At 42.2% G+C, this 15,517-nt stretch overlaps 1 protein-coding gene across 2 annotated transcripts in view; it reads left to right on the top strand.

Annotated features, from left to right (window-relative positions):
• Positions 1–14,300, top strand: part of kdr (kinase insert domain receptor (a type III receptor tyrosine kinase)) — a 31,002-nt gene extending 16,702 nt beyond the window's left edge. For both annotated transcript variants that reach the window (XM_039811551.1, XM_039811552.1), the window contains exons 16-30: positions 114–220; positions 710–845; positions 1,759–1,863; positions 1,988–2,101; positions 2,449–2,537; positions 2,776–2,938; positions 3,062–3,153; positions 3,263–3,385; positions 3,476–3,587; positions 4,864–4,963; positions 5,062–5,167; positions 6,924–7,069; positions 7,776–7,860; positions 9,557–9,642; positions 13,493–14,300. In XM_039811551.1, coding sequence (XP_039667485.1) covers positions 114–220; positions 710–845; positions 1,759–1,863; positions 1,988–2,101; positions 2,449–2,537; positions 2,776–2,938; positions 3,062–3,153; positions 3,263–3,385; positions 3,476–3,587; positions 4,864–4,963; positions 5,062–5,167; positions 6,924–7,069; positions 7,776–7,860; positions 9,557–9,642; positions 13,493–13,709 — 1,781 coding nt within the window. In that variant the 3' untranslated portion in view covers positions 13,710–14,300. The remainder of the gene's footprint in view (positions 1–113; positions 221–709; positions 846–1,758; positions 1,864–1,987; positions 2,102–2,448; positions 2,538–2,775; positions 2,939–3,061; positions 3,154–3,262; positions 3,386–3,475; positions 3,588–4,863; positions 4,964–5,061; positions 5,168–6,923; positions 7,070–7,775; positions 7,861–9,556; positions 9,643–13,492) is intronic.
• The last annotated feature ends 1,217 nt before the right edge of the window (positions 14,301–15,517 follow it).

The following is a 15,517-nucleotide window of genomic DNA, read 5'->3' on the forward strand; positions in this document are numbered from 1 at the left end:
CCCTAGAACTGTCTCCAAATTTGTCAAATTGTTGAATGAACACGTTTTTATCGTTTTATGAGGATTTATGTTTGTGAATACTCCTGCAATTCATATTATTGTGTCTATTCTAGGTGCAGAGGAAAAGACTAATGTGGAACTGATTGTTCCTATAGGCTCAGTGGTCATCGCCATGTTTTTCTGGTTACTGATCGTTTTTGTCATCCGTGGAAGAAAGAGAGTAAGAACTTCCTCATCCTCCCTTTGCAACACTTTTCCTTCCTTGGATTTTCCCTCCTGTTACAAACAAGGGAGCAGATACTGACTTAAAAAAAATTAAAAAATAAAGTTACAGCTAACACACACACACACACACACACACACACACACACACACACACACACACACACACACACACACACACACACACACACACACACACACACACACACTGCGGGGGTGTATGACTGATTAGAAGTGACCGATCTGGCTCTCAGTGGCCACTCTTCTTTGTATTTAGGAAAAACAGGGCCACTCTCTGCTCCCATAAGTCACGTAGACCCGCAGCGCTGATTGGACCCCTTTTGCTGGAAGGGCACCAGACTCACTGGAAAACTAAACTGCTGTTCAGTTTTATTGTAGTGACAGGGAAGAGACATTAGTGAACTCAGGCTCATTAAATCACACATAATCTCTCTCTCTCTCTCTCTCTCTCCTCACACTGTTTCAGCCAAGTGGTGGGGATCTGAAGACGGGCTACCTGTCCATGATCCTGGACTCTGAGGACATTCCCATGGACGAGCAATGTGAAAGGCTCACTTATGATGCTAACAAATGGGAGTTCCCTCGGGATAGGCTGAAGCTGGGTGAGAATAGCGTAGGCAGCAAGGGGGCATAGTGAGTAAGGAGACAGTGCTTCAACTTCTGACAACAAGCATCTGCTTTGCTGAAGTGTCATTGAGCAAGACGCCGAGCCCCCTACAAGTCCCAGCTCAGATAGTTCCCCTGGGTTCCGCCATCCATTCCGACATACCCCCACTCCGACATTGACGTCTAACTGTCGGAGTGGCGGCACTTCCATTGTTTTCAAACGTCCCACCACTCCGACGGGTTAGGGGTTAGGATTAGGGAATAGCAGCATGTCGGAATAGAAGCATGTAACCAGTTCCCCTCACATTTCTTTTAATTTCTATTTTAGGTCTTAGGTTCACAGTTCATGCTAGTTGGAAGCATGGCAATGTGCCGGTCTGTCAGTCCACAACTTTGGTTAGTTTTGTAATCGTGATCTTAGCATACTGATGTTCGCTATTAAAGCATCGCTGTGGCTAAGGGCAGTCTTTTACAGAGCTGCTAGCGTGGCTGTAGACATTAAAACAAAAGACAAAAAAAAGAAAAATGCTAACATGCTAATGTTTATCAGGTATAATGTTCTCCATGTTTGCCATCTTAATTTAGCCATGCTAACATTCGCTAATTGGAAGAAGCACAAACTACAGCTGAGGATGATTGGAATGTAATACATTTTGCAGGCCTCCACTTGAGGTGACACGAATTGATGTGCCAAATTTCCCGGCAATCCATCCAGTAGTTGTTGAGACACTTCTATGAAGGAGCCCCTTTTTTATAGTTAATAGTTTACATAAGTTTAAAATAAATTTGTGTGAACACATCTTATGATGGGTAGTGTCGATGAAGAGTTATTACATCTGAGAAAACAATATTGGAACTAATGGTGTTATTTGCAAGAATGTCTTCATGACAAAATGTCCTGCATTTAAGGTGACCCGCTGGGACGAGGAGCATTTGGTCAGGTGGTAGAAGCGGCCGCCTTTGGCATAGAGAAAGCAACCACGTGCACCACTGTGGCAGTCAAGATGCTTAAGGGTTAGTATTTTAGTCCTCCCAGTCCCTTTCTCTCCACCCGAACACACGCACACAGACAAACATTAGGCCTATGCACCATGAAAACCTCCAAACACACAGTTTAATGTATCCATCTGTGTTACAGAGGGAGCCACGTCGAGTGAGTACCGCGCATTGATGTCAGAGCTTAAAATTCTCATTCATATAGGACATCATCTCAATGTTGTCAACCTGCTGGGAGCCTGTACGAAGCCTGGAGGTGAGTCATACAAAGCACATAGCTGTCATACAAAGCACATAGCTGTACTGTAGCATAAAGACAGGCCTATTTACTTTGTCTCCTTTTGTGTCCTGAGCATGCAGTGTGTCCCTGCTGATTTTCTTCTTTATGAGGGCTAGTGATGGAACTTCACAAGCGTTCCCCTGACCTAATTATAGTTATCTGTGTCTACTTTGGGTGGCTAGTATTTATTTTCCTTTCTCTCTAATATGCCTCACTCTTCTCATTAAATCAGCCTCTAGATGTCCTATGTGGCCCTGTAATGTAAGGTTATGAGTTGTCTTACTTTGATCCTTTACCTCTTTGCTCTTCCCCTCTCTCCGCAGGGCCACTGATGGTGATTGTGGAGTATTGTAAACACGGAAACCTCTCCAGCTACCTGAAAAGCAAGCGCGGAGAGTACAGCCCCTACAAGGTAAATGATGTGTAATCATCATGCAGCCAGTAAACTGCAGCCAACCCTCTGATGTGGTTGCAGTCAGCCCAGACTGCTGCACACAGCCACATAAGTGACCACGCACCATTACACAGCAATGTACTGACCCCACAGATTGTATCCAACATGGACGACGCTGCAATACATACAAACCTGAATAAAATAATCATCATGATTCGGACTCTTTTTTTTCTGCGTTTACCCACGTGGTCGACAGAGGAAGCGGTTGAACAGCCAGAAGTGGGCGTCTGCAGAGGAGGATGTGACCGAAGGGGATCTGGGTCTGGGGAAGTTCGCTCAGCTGGACATCTGCACAGGAACGGCTGTCTGCTCCACAGCTGGAGACAGGTCTTCAGGCAGCAACGTGGACATGCAGGAAGGTGGGGAAAACAACTCCGAATGACACAGCTTTCACTTTTGCACCAGTGCATTGCTGGTTGTGGACACACGTAATGTTATTCAGGGTGTATGTTTATGATTTGAAATGTATTGTGTGAATTCAGAGAGCTCAGACGATGACCATCTGACCATGGAGGACCTGATATGCTACAGCTTCCAGGTGGCCAAAGGCATGGAGTTTCTCTCCTCCCGCAAGGTAAAACTACAATTATGTATCTGTAAGTACATGTAGACATTTAAAATTGTAGATAATAATCCCTCTTTGCGTGTGAATGTGAATTCCTCTGTTTCTGTTTGCCCTGTAGTGCATCCACAGAGATCTAGCAGCCAGAAACATCCTGCTTTCAGAGAACAATGTGGTGAAGATCTGCGACTTCGGCCTCGCTCGAGATGTCTACAAAGACCCTGACTACGTCCGCAAGGGAGATGTGAGTGCCCCCCCCCCCCCAAACTCATGCGATCAATCACACAATCAAGATCTGTGAAACAATGAAACTGACATCTTCTTCTTGCTGCAGGCCCGTCTCCCTCTAAAGTGGATGGCTCCCGAGACCATCTTCGATCGGGTGTACACCACACAAAGTGATGTTTGGTCCTTTGGGGTTCTTCTCTGGGAGATCTTTTCTCTGGGTAAGCCTAGCAGCAGTGGAATGTAATTAAGTACATTTACTCAAGTACTGTACTTAAGTACAAACTTCAGGTACTTGTACTTTAGTTGACTCTTTTCTTTTCATGCCACTTTCTACTTCTGCTCCGCTACATTTCAGAGAGAAATATTGCACTTTTTACTCCACTACATTCATCTGACAGCTTTAGTTACTACCGGTAGTTTATAAAATGCTGTTTTATTATAAATTAAACTACCCAACAATATGTAGGCCTACAAGTCCAGCTGAAATCCTACGCCGATTAAATACTTTCTGATTGTTTCCAGTTTCTAAAATGTGAGGATTTTTTCAGCATTGAGTACTTTAATTTTACTTTTAATACTTTCCGTACTTTTCCCTGATGATACTTACATACTTTTACTTAAGTAACATTTTCAATGCAGGACTTTTACTTTACTTAACTTTCACAGAGTATATTTACAGTGTGGTATTAGTACTTTAAGTAAAGCATCTGAATACTTCTTCCACCAGTGAAGCCTAGTAATCACCAGTACACATAACATTACACACATAGGGCCCTGTTTTAACGATCTAAGCGTATGGCGTGAAGTGCTTGGCGGCGGTACGTTTAGGGCGTGTCCAAATCCACTTTTGCTAGTTTGACGGCGGAAAAAAGTGTCCGTGCGCCGGGCGCATGTTTCCAAAGGGTTGTACTTAGTGTCTTCATTAATCAGAGGTGTGTTTTGGGCGTAACATGTAATAAACCAATCAGTGTCATCTCCCATTCCCTTTAAAAGCCAGGCACGTTTGGACCTTGGAGCATTGCTATTATGATGGCGGATTTGCACCGTAATATTTTTATTTGTAATCTTCTGCATGTGTGTGTGCTGCTGTGTGTCCCTGTGTGTGTAACAAGCATAGTGTGTGCGCGCTGTGCACGAGCCTAGGAGCATCTTACTAATGCTCTGTTAAAATAACAATGAAATGCTGCGTTATTGACTTTAGACCAGGTTTTTGTTGGTCAGTGGCGCGATCACTTCCCGCTGCCTCAAGATAGCAATACACCCAGAATGCACCTGAACACACCTCCCTTTAAGACCAGCACGCCCATGGATGCACAGCTGGGCGCAGGAGCATTTGCTATTTAAACGACGTGGGCGCTGGATGGGAAATTGACAACTGCGTCGCTCTTAAACTAGCAAAGACACTTGCGTCTGGCTTTGCGCTGCGCCGGGTGCAAGATAGGGCCCATAATGATCACTGTATATGAGGAATGTCACCTGTTGTATCTCCTCTAGGGGCTTCTCCTTATCCGGGTGTTTGCATCGACGAGTTATTCTGCAGGAGACTGAAGGAAGGCACCAGGATGAGACCCCCAGAATACGCCACCACTGAGATGTGAGTGGCAAGTTAACATGATGCAGTTACACACAGTAATGTACACAAGTAAAGTCGCTCCGATGTCTTACCGTAATCCAATTGATTTGTGCTCATAGATACCAGACCATGTTGGACTGCTGGCTGGATCGTCCCACAGACAGGCCAACATTCGCAGAGCTGGTTGAACATCTGGGCAACCTGCTGCAGGCCAGCGCTCAACAGGTCTGTTTGGCTCAAAACATGTGTCTACTGTGTCGGTGAAACATTTAACCCTTGTGTTGTCTTCACGCTAACCATGCACTTGTTGTCCTCTCAGGTCAAAATAGAACATTAACACATTTTTCAACATTCAACAGTCATTGTGAAACCAATCATACAGGATGCAGATGTAGCAGTTTCTGCACTGACATCACAGCCTCAATAGTCCATAATACATATTTGATTAAAGGCACACAAGTTTCCTTGGTAATATCTCTCAGTCCCAGTGTTTTACTATGCTATTGTTTGGCTGACAGTATTCCCCGTATACCCAAACAACCCATTGCAACAAGTTCACACCCATTCGTTGAGCAGTGCCAAGTAATTCTGGGAAATTTAGGAAGGCATTAGCTGAAGTTGAAGTAGAAAAACACTAGGATTACCACCTCGCGGTTGTATGCCTCCGTCAAACATTGAAATTGCAGGTTTACATCCATGTCCGTCCAGACTCACATAATATATGTAGTGAAGACTTTGAAGCAATTTAATCTAAAGGCATTAAGTGTATATTTTGGTGAAATGTGGATTCTTCACACACTCTTTAACTCAGCAGGACAGAAGATCTGTATAATCAGTACAGTTTCAAGATTAGTGTCGCATATTCATTATCTGATCAAATGTCTCCCCTTCTGTTCCTGATTTATAAATAATGGCCTGAATATTATGATGTCACTGTGAAGTGAACCTTTGACCTTTTGGGTATAAAATGCCATCACTTTACATTTCATCCATTTAGACATTTGTGTGAAATGTTGTCATAATTAAAAGTCCATGTGCCAAATTTGAAGAAACTCCCTCAAGGCGTTTCTGAGATATGGTGTTCAAGAGACAGGGACAAACCTACGTACAGACGGGTACTATGAAGGTAAATATGCTGCAAAATGTGAGAGCTTGTAGAATATGATGTGAGAACTTGCAGAACAAAAAAATCTGAACTTCAAATTTGCACTTGTAAAAAATATTCAAATACAATATGCAAATTTGAAACATACAAGATTTTTTGTCCTGCAAGTTCTCACATCATATTCTACAAGCTCTCACATTTTACAGCATATTTACCTTCATAGAGGGGTACACAGACGGACAACCTGAAAACATAGTAGGGCTGGGTATCGTTAAAAAATATTCAATACCAGTACTGGTACCGATACCAATACCATGACTTTGATACCGGTTCCTAAATGATACTTTTTTTTGATGCCAAGAAATTACAATCATGTTATGGCACAAATCTTTGTAATTATTTTTTCAGCTCCTACTATGTGAGCCGTCAGCGTAACGTAGAGTTTTTCCTGCGTGTCTCTGTGACATGTATCTTTAGACAGCCAATCACAAACATTAGATCTTGATAGAAGCATGCTGCGTGCTGATTGGCTCACTGAATCTGATGAGATTTACTGCTTAGGTATTGAAATTTTGTACTGAATGACGAGGCATTTTGTCGATACTCGATACTTTAAAGGCAGTTCGGTCGGTGCCTAAAAAGGTATTGAATTTGGTAGCCAGCCCTAGACGCCGGTGTGGAGGCATAAACAGGTTGATGTAAACTAGTTGCAACAGGAGAAGCTGATTACAGCATCAGAAGAAAAACAAATTACTGGAATACATTTATTATCACTAATTGATTGCTTTAATATAAATTCATATTTCAACTCGTGGGTGGATTTATTGATCCAGTGTGTATTTGAGGTGATATCATCAGAGTACTTTTGGTCTCCAGGATGGGAAGGACTACATCCCTCTGACAGCAGGCAGCGAGGCAGAAGGATCTCCAGTGACCCCTGACCCCAGGAGCCCCTACAGCAGGCCGCAAAGTGGGGAAGTCCTGGAGGCTCAGCTGCACTATGACAAACCGCCGTCCCTTGGGTCAGCATGAGAATCTCGCTCTCACTCGCCACTGTCTAGGGATGCACAGAATCCAGACGTTTACCGCATACCGAATCCACTGGTTAAGATTCTGCCGAAACCGAATACCGGCCAACTCCCATCCTCAATACATTAACACAGTTAACACATTAATGAAGTAAACAACGTCCACAGCAGTGTATTTTTGTCCTTTTCTGTCCTTCCTTTGCTGTACCTGAAGTTGCTGCATTTTGGCTGCTGTCTATAGATTCCTTCATGCATGTATTCGTTCTGATGTTTCATACCAAATGTTGTAACAGCGGCCATGTTGTGTATTGTTTAGGGTCCTCACCACCACCAGACAAATCAGCATTGTAATTTGAACATGTAGCTGGACTTGAATGGATGAATGAATGAACTTTTTCTGCTCACGAGTTCCATGTCCACTTTCTCACAGTCTACTGCATTGAACGCTCCACCTACGTAAATACCTTCCCGTAACCAACGGCAGCGCCATTACGTCGACCAGCGTAGCGCGCGTAGTGCAAGCGTAGGGTTCGGTTCGGTGGGAAAAAATTCTAAGGTTCGGCAGAAACCGAACCCGTCAAAAAGCCCAATATTCGTCCAAATCCGAAGCCGAATCCTGGATTCGGTGCATCCCTGCTACTTCTAAAAGTTAAACTACTCAGCTGTGAATCTTGCTCCATAACTTCTCTCCTCTGTGCAGGCTGTCCCAACAGAGTGAGCGGGGCAGTCGGCCCCTCAGTGTGAAGATGTTTGAGGACATCCCGGTGGCGCGCAGCAGTGTCATGGTGAGTGTCTGGGACTCTGCACAATCAAATAACAAAAAAACCCACATATGTAGTCAGATTACTTACTACTGTGAGAACTTCACAATATTTTCTTTACCCAAATGTTCCTCTACATTTGCATGAAATATTAGGAAATATTAGACATGCACACCGCCACAAAGTAAAGCTTTAGGAAAAAGCATGGAGTTAGTTTATATCCATGATGTTCCGAATTCTGGGATTGCTCCGTTGCCGTTGGAAATTCTCCCGGATTTCACTCTTTTCAGCCGGATGTTTGTTACCTTCCTCTGTCTTTGTGTTGGCGTTCTAACCTCTGGTGGATTTGTGAGGACTATGGTTAACTGCTCCTCAGATCTCTGCAGGGTAATTCCAGACAGCTAGCTAGACTATCTGTCAATTCTGAGTTTTCTGTTGCACGACTAAAACTACTTTTGAACGTACACGTTCCACCAAAACAAGTTCTTTCCTGAGACTATTTTGCCTGCTGCCGGTGGTTAGTGCCGCCCATGACGATTGTGATTGGTTTAAAAAAATTTCGATAAACCAGAGTGCGTTTTTCTCCCATCCCGGAATGCTTTGTGGACTAGCCAGACCCTCCTCCACAGCGCTGTGGAGGAAGGTCTGGCAATGCGAGACTACCATGGAGTTGAATCAGCCCTCTCTGACACAAGAAAAATGAATATGATGAAGCGGTTTTACTGATTTGTACAGATGTACCTGATAAACTCATTTTCTTTTCATCCATAAACCTACATACATACATACACACACATTATTTTTATACATTCATTTTTACATTCATACATTTCTATTCTTTTTGAACGTTTTGAAAATCCATGAAATAAAACACATCTGACATTTTAATAACAGAAAATATACTTACGAGAGTCACTACTTGTTTTATTTTTCATGATTTTTCTTAAATTAACCCTTGTGCTGTCTTCCCGTAAACCATGAAAAAAACACTTTTGTTGTCCCTGTCTCAATGAGTCACTTTTTTCAAAGTTTTGTATTTTACATTTTAGTGTTTTTTTCCCATTGTTTTGGTCACTTTTTTCAACATTTTAATCGCTTTTTCTGACATTTGTTCTGACAACAATGTTTTGGGTGCTTATTTTTGAAGTTTTTTAACATTTTTTTCATCGCTTTTTTTGTTGTTGTAGTATGTTGTTGCTTTTTTTAACGTTTGGTTCATTTTTTTAAATCTTTTTTTTATTTTTAAAGTGCTTTATCGACGTCCCATATATTCTAATATAAAAAAACATGAGGACAACATGAGGGTTAAAGGAAGTTTGTCATGTAGCTCTGGAATTGAAATGACAACTAAAGATGATTCTGATGACATGGTGTGAAATAAGTCGGTCTTTGCTCAATTAGTGGGTTGTCAGAAAATGTTTCGACAACTGATTATTCCATTCTCAGTCAATCTTTGCAATAGAGTTAAAACAATTAGTTGATTGACAGAAAATCGATTAGCAAAACATTTGGAGCAAGCAATTTGATGCTTGACGTGTTTTAGGCAAAATGATTAATCGATTAACAGAAAAAAAGACTCAGCAGATTAATCGATAGAGAGAATAATCACTGCAGCCCTACTTTACAAACTAAAGGGGCAATTTAAGAATATGAAGGAGTCCCATTGTTTCTATATGGCACTAACCACCAGTGTTCATTTCAATTGTTGCCATTTCTACAGGAGGGCCACACAGACAGTGGTATGGGCTTCTCACCAGAGGAGGTAAAGGGTTTGAATCAACAGCTGCCAACTACACCCAGCTTCAGGTGAGGGCTACGCATCAGCATATCTATTACTCATGGATCTATCTGGGACCCATGCAGTTCCTGATCTGTTTTAGCTCCAGATCAAGTTTTAAATCAGGGTTTAAAGGTACACTGTGTGGTGTTTTAAGTATTTTAGTAGCTAAAATCAATGTCTTCATTCATAAATATGTCCTCATTGTAGAGTTTAGATTCTCTGCCCGAGCCTGAGCCTGAGCCGGACCGTTATTTTCCGCCACTATCCTCTGGGCTGGGCCCTTACATTTGTGTTTTTTTTTAATCATTACTTTATTAGCCTAATTGGGTGGGGAGAAAGTTCTGCCATAATCAGAAATATTATCTATATAGACTATATTTAGGCCAAAGGAACTAATGTGTCCAAAAAGTTACACAAGTTGGACTACAGTAACAAAATGCAACAGGTGTCATGTGCAAAGTCTCCTCCTCTCGCACACATCACACTGGGCCTGCTGGGCTGTGTGTAGCATGGAGCTTGAGGATGTAACGAAAAAAAGAAAAACAGGAGAATTACCTTTGAGCAAGGGTGGAGGAAAGTCGGAGGTATGGAACCATTTTAAACAAGTCGTGGGCAGTGACAACATATGTGTCGGCTTTGTCGAGTGCATTAAGTGCGGCACGCTGCTCGCCTGTGACAGCAAATAAAATCGGGTTTAAATCGGGCTTGGGCTTATCATTACAGTCAATGTGTCGGGCCGGGCCGGGCTCGGACACACAGCTCTACCTCTTTGGTGTAAAATGACCTCTGCCAATGATCTGACTTCTCCTCGTAAGCGAAGAATTTCTTATCTGTATTGGACGGGCAAGTCCAAGGAGGCTTCCATGTCGTTCCGCCATTTTGAAAAACTATAACCGCTGAGAGAGACCTAAAGCATTAGTCGACCTGTCTAGCTAATCCACAACCCGTTTTCGGAGAAGGAGATCAGTGAGAGGTGCTTGTCACTGGCCCGGCAAATTTGAAAGCCTGCACTGCACTTTAGTTCATAAAGGAGGATCAGACTTACGCCGAGCCACAGGAGAAGGAATCCTCGTCGCCAAAAAAGCAAAAATTGGAAGACACGTTGTCATAGATTCTTGGTACATAACGGCTACCGTAGTTGCAACATGCATTTGAAAAAGTGAGGCGCTACAAAGCACTATTCGTTTGAATGCAAAATACAATTTCACCGCTAGATGGGAGAAATTCCTACACGGTGTACCTTTTAAAGTCTAAAATTAAAAAATCTAAAGGATTGTGAATGAAGTATTGTGTTCTAGGTCTTAAAGGGGTGATAGAATGAAAAACCAATTTTACCCTGTCATAGTTGAATAACGACAGTTCGGTGGGTAAATAGACATACATAGAAGCTCAAAATCCCATTGACACCCCTTTACTATGAAAATTTCATATTTTGAAACTGCCGCTGAAAACGGGCGAATCCCAACAAAGCTGGAAGTTGACGTCAACCTCCCAAAAACCGGAACCTTTGTCAGCCCATGGGTGTATTAAGAGAACGGTCACGCCCCAACATTTGCATAGGCTACACAACTGACCTGAGATCAGGTAGTTTTCTGAATCTAGGTCGTGCAGATCTCAGAAAATGTATACATTGTTCCTATGCTATTTTACCATTAAATTCACTTCTGAGACTTTTTTATGCAAGAAATCAACTACTTAGAGGTCAAATATGGGCCGTTTTACGAAAATGTATGTCTAATTGCAAATTTTGTCTGACTGTGTGTCGGACTTCAGAGGCTGGTGCTGCCTGTGTTGCTGCCTCGCCGCCTGGCCTGCCTTCCTCCACAGACCCCGGCTTGCTGTGAGCCCGATTGAGTACGCGCGCTCGGACGCCCCACAGCACCTCATACCCGCGCAAAGTCACCGTTTGGGCTGGTGGACTACTACCAAACGCTGCTGCTCTGACAGAGCTCCAGGGCCTGCAACTCCCCTCTTCCTGCTAGCTAAATGCCCGGTGTATGTGAGTGAAAGCGCGGTCAGCGAGCTTGTTACGCCAGCATTATCTTACCACAGATTCTAGTTAATCTTATAATGTGTGTAATTATAATGTGTTGAGTTATTTAAACAAACGATTGGGAAAATAAACGCCGCTTGTCCATGAGTCTCATTGATAGAGCCTGCGGCTGGATGGAGCTCTATCAATGAGAGCTAGCTAGCCTCCTCTTAGAATTCCTCTGAAATTCACAAATATTCATTAACTTGAAATCAGACACCGTTGTTAGCTTTATAAAACATATAGTTAGATGTTGTATAAGTGGCGTGATGAAATTCAAACTGTAAATATACTCGAATTACGACCAAAAATGAAGCTAACTAGCCGCAATCTGTACACATAGGATTGCAGGGACAGTCGCAGCTAACGAAACCCTTACAGCTCACAAATATTCATTAACTTGAAATCGGACACCGTTGTTAGCTTTATAAAACATATAGTTGGTTGTTGTATAAGTGGCGTGACGAATTCAAACTGTAAATATACCGAATTCGACCACAAAATGAAGAAGCTAACTAGCCGGCAATCTGTACACATAGGATTGCAGGGACAGTCGCAGCTAACGAAACCCTTACAGCTCACAAATATTCATTAACTTGAAATCGGACACCGTTGTTAGCTTTATAAAACATATAGTTAGATGTTGTATAGCTAAGTGGTGTGACATGTGTGTAACATGTGGTAAGAGATTGCTGGTGTAACAAGCTCGCTGACCGCGCTCTCACACACGGGCCATTTAGCCAGCAGGAAGAGAGGAGATGCAGGCCCTGGCGCTTTGTCAGGGCAGCCCAAGCGGTGACTTTGCGCGGGTATGAGGTGCTGTGGGCTGCAGCAGCCGTGCCGGAGCTCAATCGAGCTCACAGCAAGCCGGGGTCTGTGGAGGAAGGCAGGCCAGGCGGCGAGGCAGCAACACAGGCAGCTGAACTCCGACACACAGTTTTACCAAATTTGCAATTAGCCATCCATTTTCGTAAAACGGCCCATATTTGAGCTTTATATAGTTGATTTCTCGCCACAAAACGTCTCAGAAGTGAATTTGGTAAGGAAACATTGCAGTGTCTGGAATATGAGATTCTGTCGCGTTTCTAATGTCTGTGTATTGGGGATTCGCTCAACCAATCAGCACAACGACCTCTAATGCGTGTGTATGGCGGAGTCGCTCAACCAATCAGCTGCGTCTCTATGTGTGTTAATGCCGGGCTAAGGCTCAACCAAGCAGCGCAGCTCATCTAAATATTCATGACCATACCATATTTGGAAGAAAAGCTCTTGTTACAAATAGGGCCAAAACACAGGGATGCATAAGGGCCAATAAAATATCAACCAGGCCATTTTCAGCCCAACTAATGTTACATACCCCATTAGGAGACCATAAGGAACAGTGTGAAATACCCTATATAATCATTCTATCACCCCTTTAAATCATTTTAAACAGTTCTTTATTTTCTTAAGTCAATGTAACACTATCTCTAATGCTCATTGAAATGTTCCCGAAGTTCTTTTTAATTTTTTTTATTCTGTGGTGACTGTGGGACTGAGCCTGGGAGCGAACACTGTTGACCGCCGCACTAACGCACTTATATCAACACAAAGTAATTATACATGTGGTAACTGCAGTACTAGTTGTATTTTACGTGTGGAGGAATAAATCTTTGCAATACAATCGTCACAGTGTGTTTATGTATCTCTCAGTGTTCAGTCCCTCGCGGCAGCACTTTGTTGGACTGCTTACAGCCGCAACAATGGTCTTAAAAAGGTATTAAAAAGTCTTAAATTTGACTTGGTGAAACCTGTAGAAACCCTGTAAACATACTGTCTGTCCCCTCCCTGTTTTCTCTCCTCAGCCAGCTGCTGCGCTGTAAGAGTAAAGAGTCCCTGGCCTCGGAGTCATCCAATCAGACGAGCGGATACCAGTCGGGGTACCACTCTGACGACACGGACACCCCAATCTACGCCAACGAGGAGATGATCATGAAGCACAAGATGCTGAAGAAGCCTCCGCTGCCCAAGACGCCTGACAAATTCAACATGGAGATCCGCTACAGCACGCCGCCTGTCTGAGCCCAGCAACGCAGCCCTGAGTCTTTTCACTGTACAGTTTCTTTCCCTTCCACAGTTATTACACTTTAGGAACATGTTGAGGTATTTTTTTTCTTTCTTACGAGAGATAACTTGATAAGTCAGCTGGAACAAAATGATGGTTGTATGATAAGTTTGTAAGCATAGCTCTCTTTGGACCGCCGGAGGAATGCTTTTGTGTTTCCTCAGCGAGTAAAAGGTCTGGGGAGCTGAGACACGACCACACGCCTACTTCCTGAGGCGCAATACACTTACACCACTTCCTCTATTGCAGGAAATGACATCTGGAAGTTTTAGAAAATGGAATCTGCACATGTTGTCATTTCTTTCTTTCTTTCTTTATTTCTTTTTTTCATTCTCTACTTATTTTGTATTGTGTTGGCACAGTAAATGTCTGGTAAGGAGGCAGTTCTCTCAGATGAATCAGAACAATGTTTCTGTAGAGTCACATTTGTACAGTTCCTTTATGCATATATATATAACTTACAGTATTTTATTGAAAGTGTATAACTAAACCGGCAATAAATGTAACTAGTTTTATAAAATAAAAAAATACTCATTCAGTTTAAGACAGCTCTTGTTTCCTCTTTCTTTTCTTCTTTTTTTAGCAATGTCTTTTGTTGATTTTTCATTGCACTCATAAGTAGTCAGAGATGGCAAAAGTACTCACTTCCTGTACTTAAGTAGAAGTACAGATACTTGTGTTAAAAAATACTCTGGTAAAAGTAGAAGTACTGAGTTAACTTCTTTACTTAAGTAAAAGTAACAAAGTACAGGCTTTGAAATGTACTTAAAGTATAAAAGTAAAAGTAGCCTTGCGAATGACAACCACTTTTTATGCAAAGCTACCTGGACCACACACGTTACTAGAGTGCAAGATGAGAAACTTCAGTGGACATAAAAACCAGGCTCTTTATATGCCATTGTCTACATTTTAAATGGATGTCTGCCAAACATCACATATATGATTATTGTGACAGAGACTGGGACTCCAGCTTAATAAGATTCTGACTGAGTAGCAAGATATGGATTCAATTGTGATTCTGTGAGAATTCACAGATCCAGTTTCTCTTTTTTAATCGTCCCCTTAACATTTAAAGGAATCTACATGTATGTGTGTGTGCTCAAATATAGAAAGAAAATAAAGGATACAATATGAATTACTAAACATAGATTAATTAAGAAGTTCCCCATACTTTTAGAGTTACACAGCACATTGGCCAGGAGTCATACTTGATGCCTCCTAGCCTATCTCAAACATCTCTCTCAGATAAGGCCAGGGATGATTGGGAATGTCTTGCTGCTTGTCTGCCTAATCTCTGGGATCTCTGTTTTCTTCATTTTCAATCATGTCGCCGTCCATACTACTAGTGCTAACGTTACCACCATCAAGCTGCAATTATTTGCCGCAAATGAATGCAGAATGCGGCCGAATCTGTCGAGTCGTCTTGTAGTGGTGCGTTACATGCAACGTAGCCTACAGTATATTCCCATCCAATTAGATTGAATTCGGTATTGATCACGTGATAAATAATAACGGTAACTCCAGTGAAATTATTTGAAACTTGCTAGTGAGGACTAGATTAGGACCGTATTTAAAGCTGATGCTGGTTTCAAACTTCGCCCCATGTGTGTCTGTAAAACACGGACAACTCTCTTTTGATGCTTGGGAATGACGTTGCAAAAAAAAAAAAACAAAAAAAAAAAAAAAAAACAAACCTAATTTAAAAAAAAAAAAAAAAAAAACAAAAAAAAAAAAAACTTAAATACAAACTGAACAACATAAGTTA

This window comes from Perca fluviatilis, chromosome 9, assembly GCF_010015445.1.
Source record: "Perca fluviatilis chromosome 9, GENO_Pfluv_1.0, whole genome shotgun sequence".
NCBI classification, from domain to species: domain Eukaryota; kingdom Metazoa; phylum Chordata; class Actinopteri; order Perciformes; family Percidae; genus Perca; species Perca fluviatilis.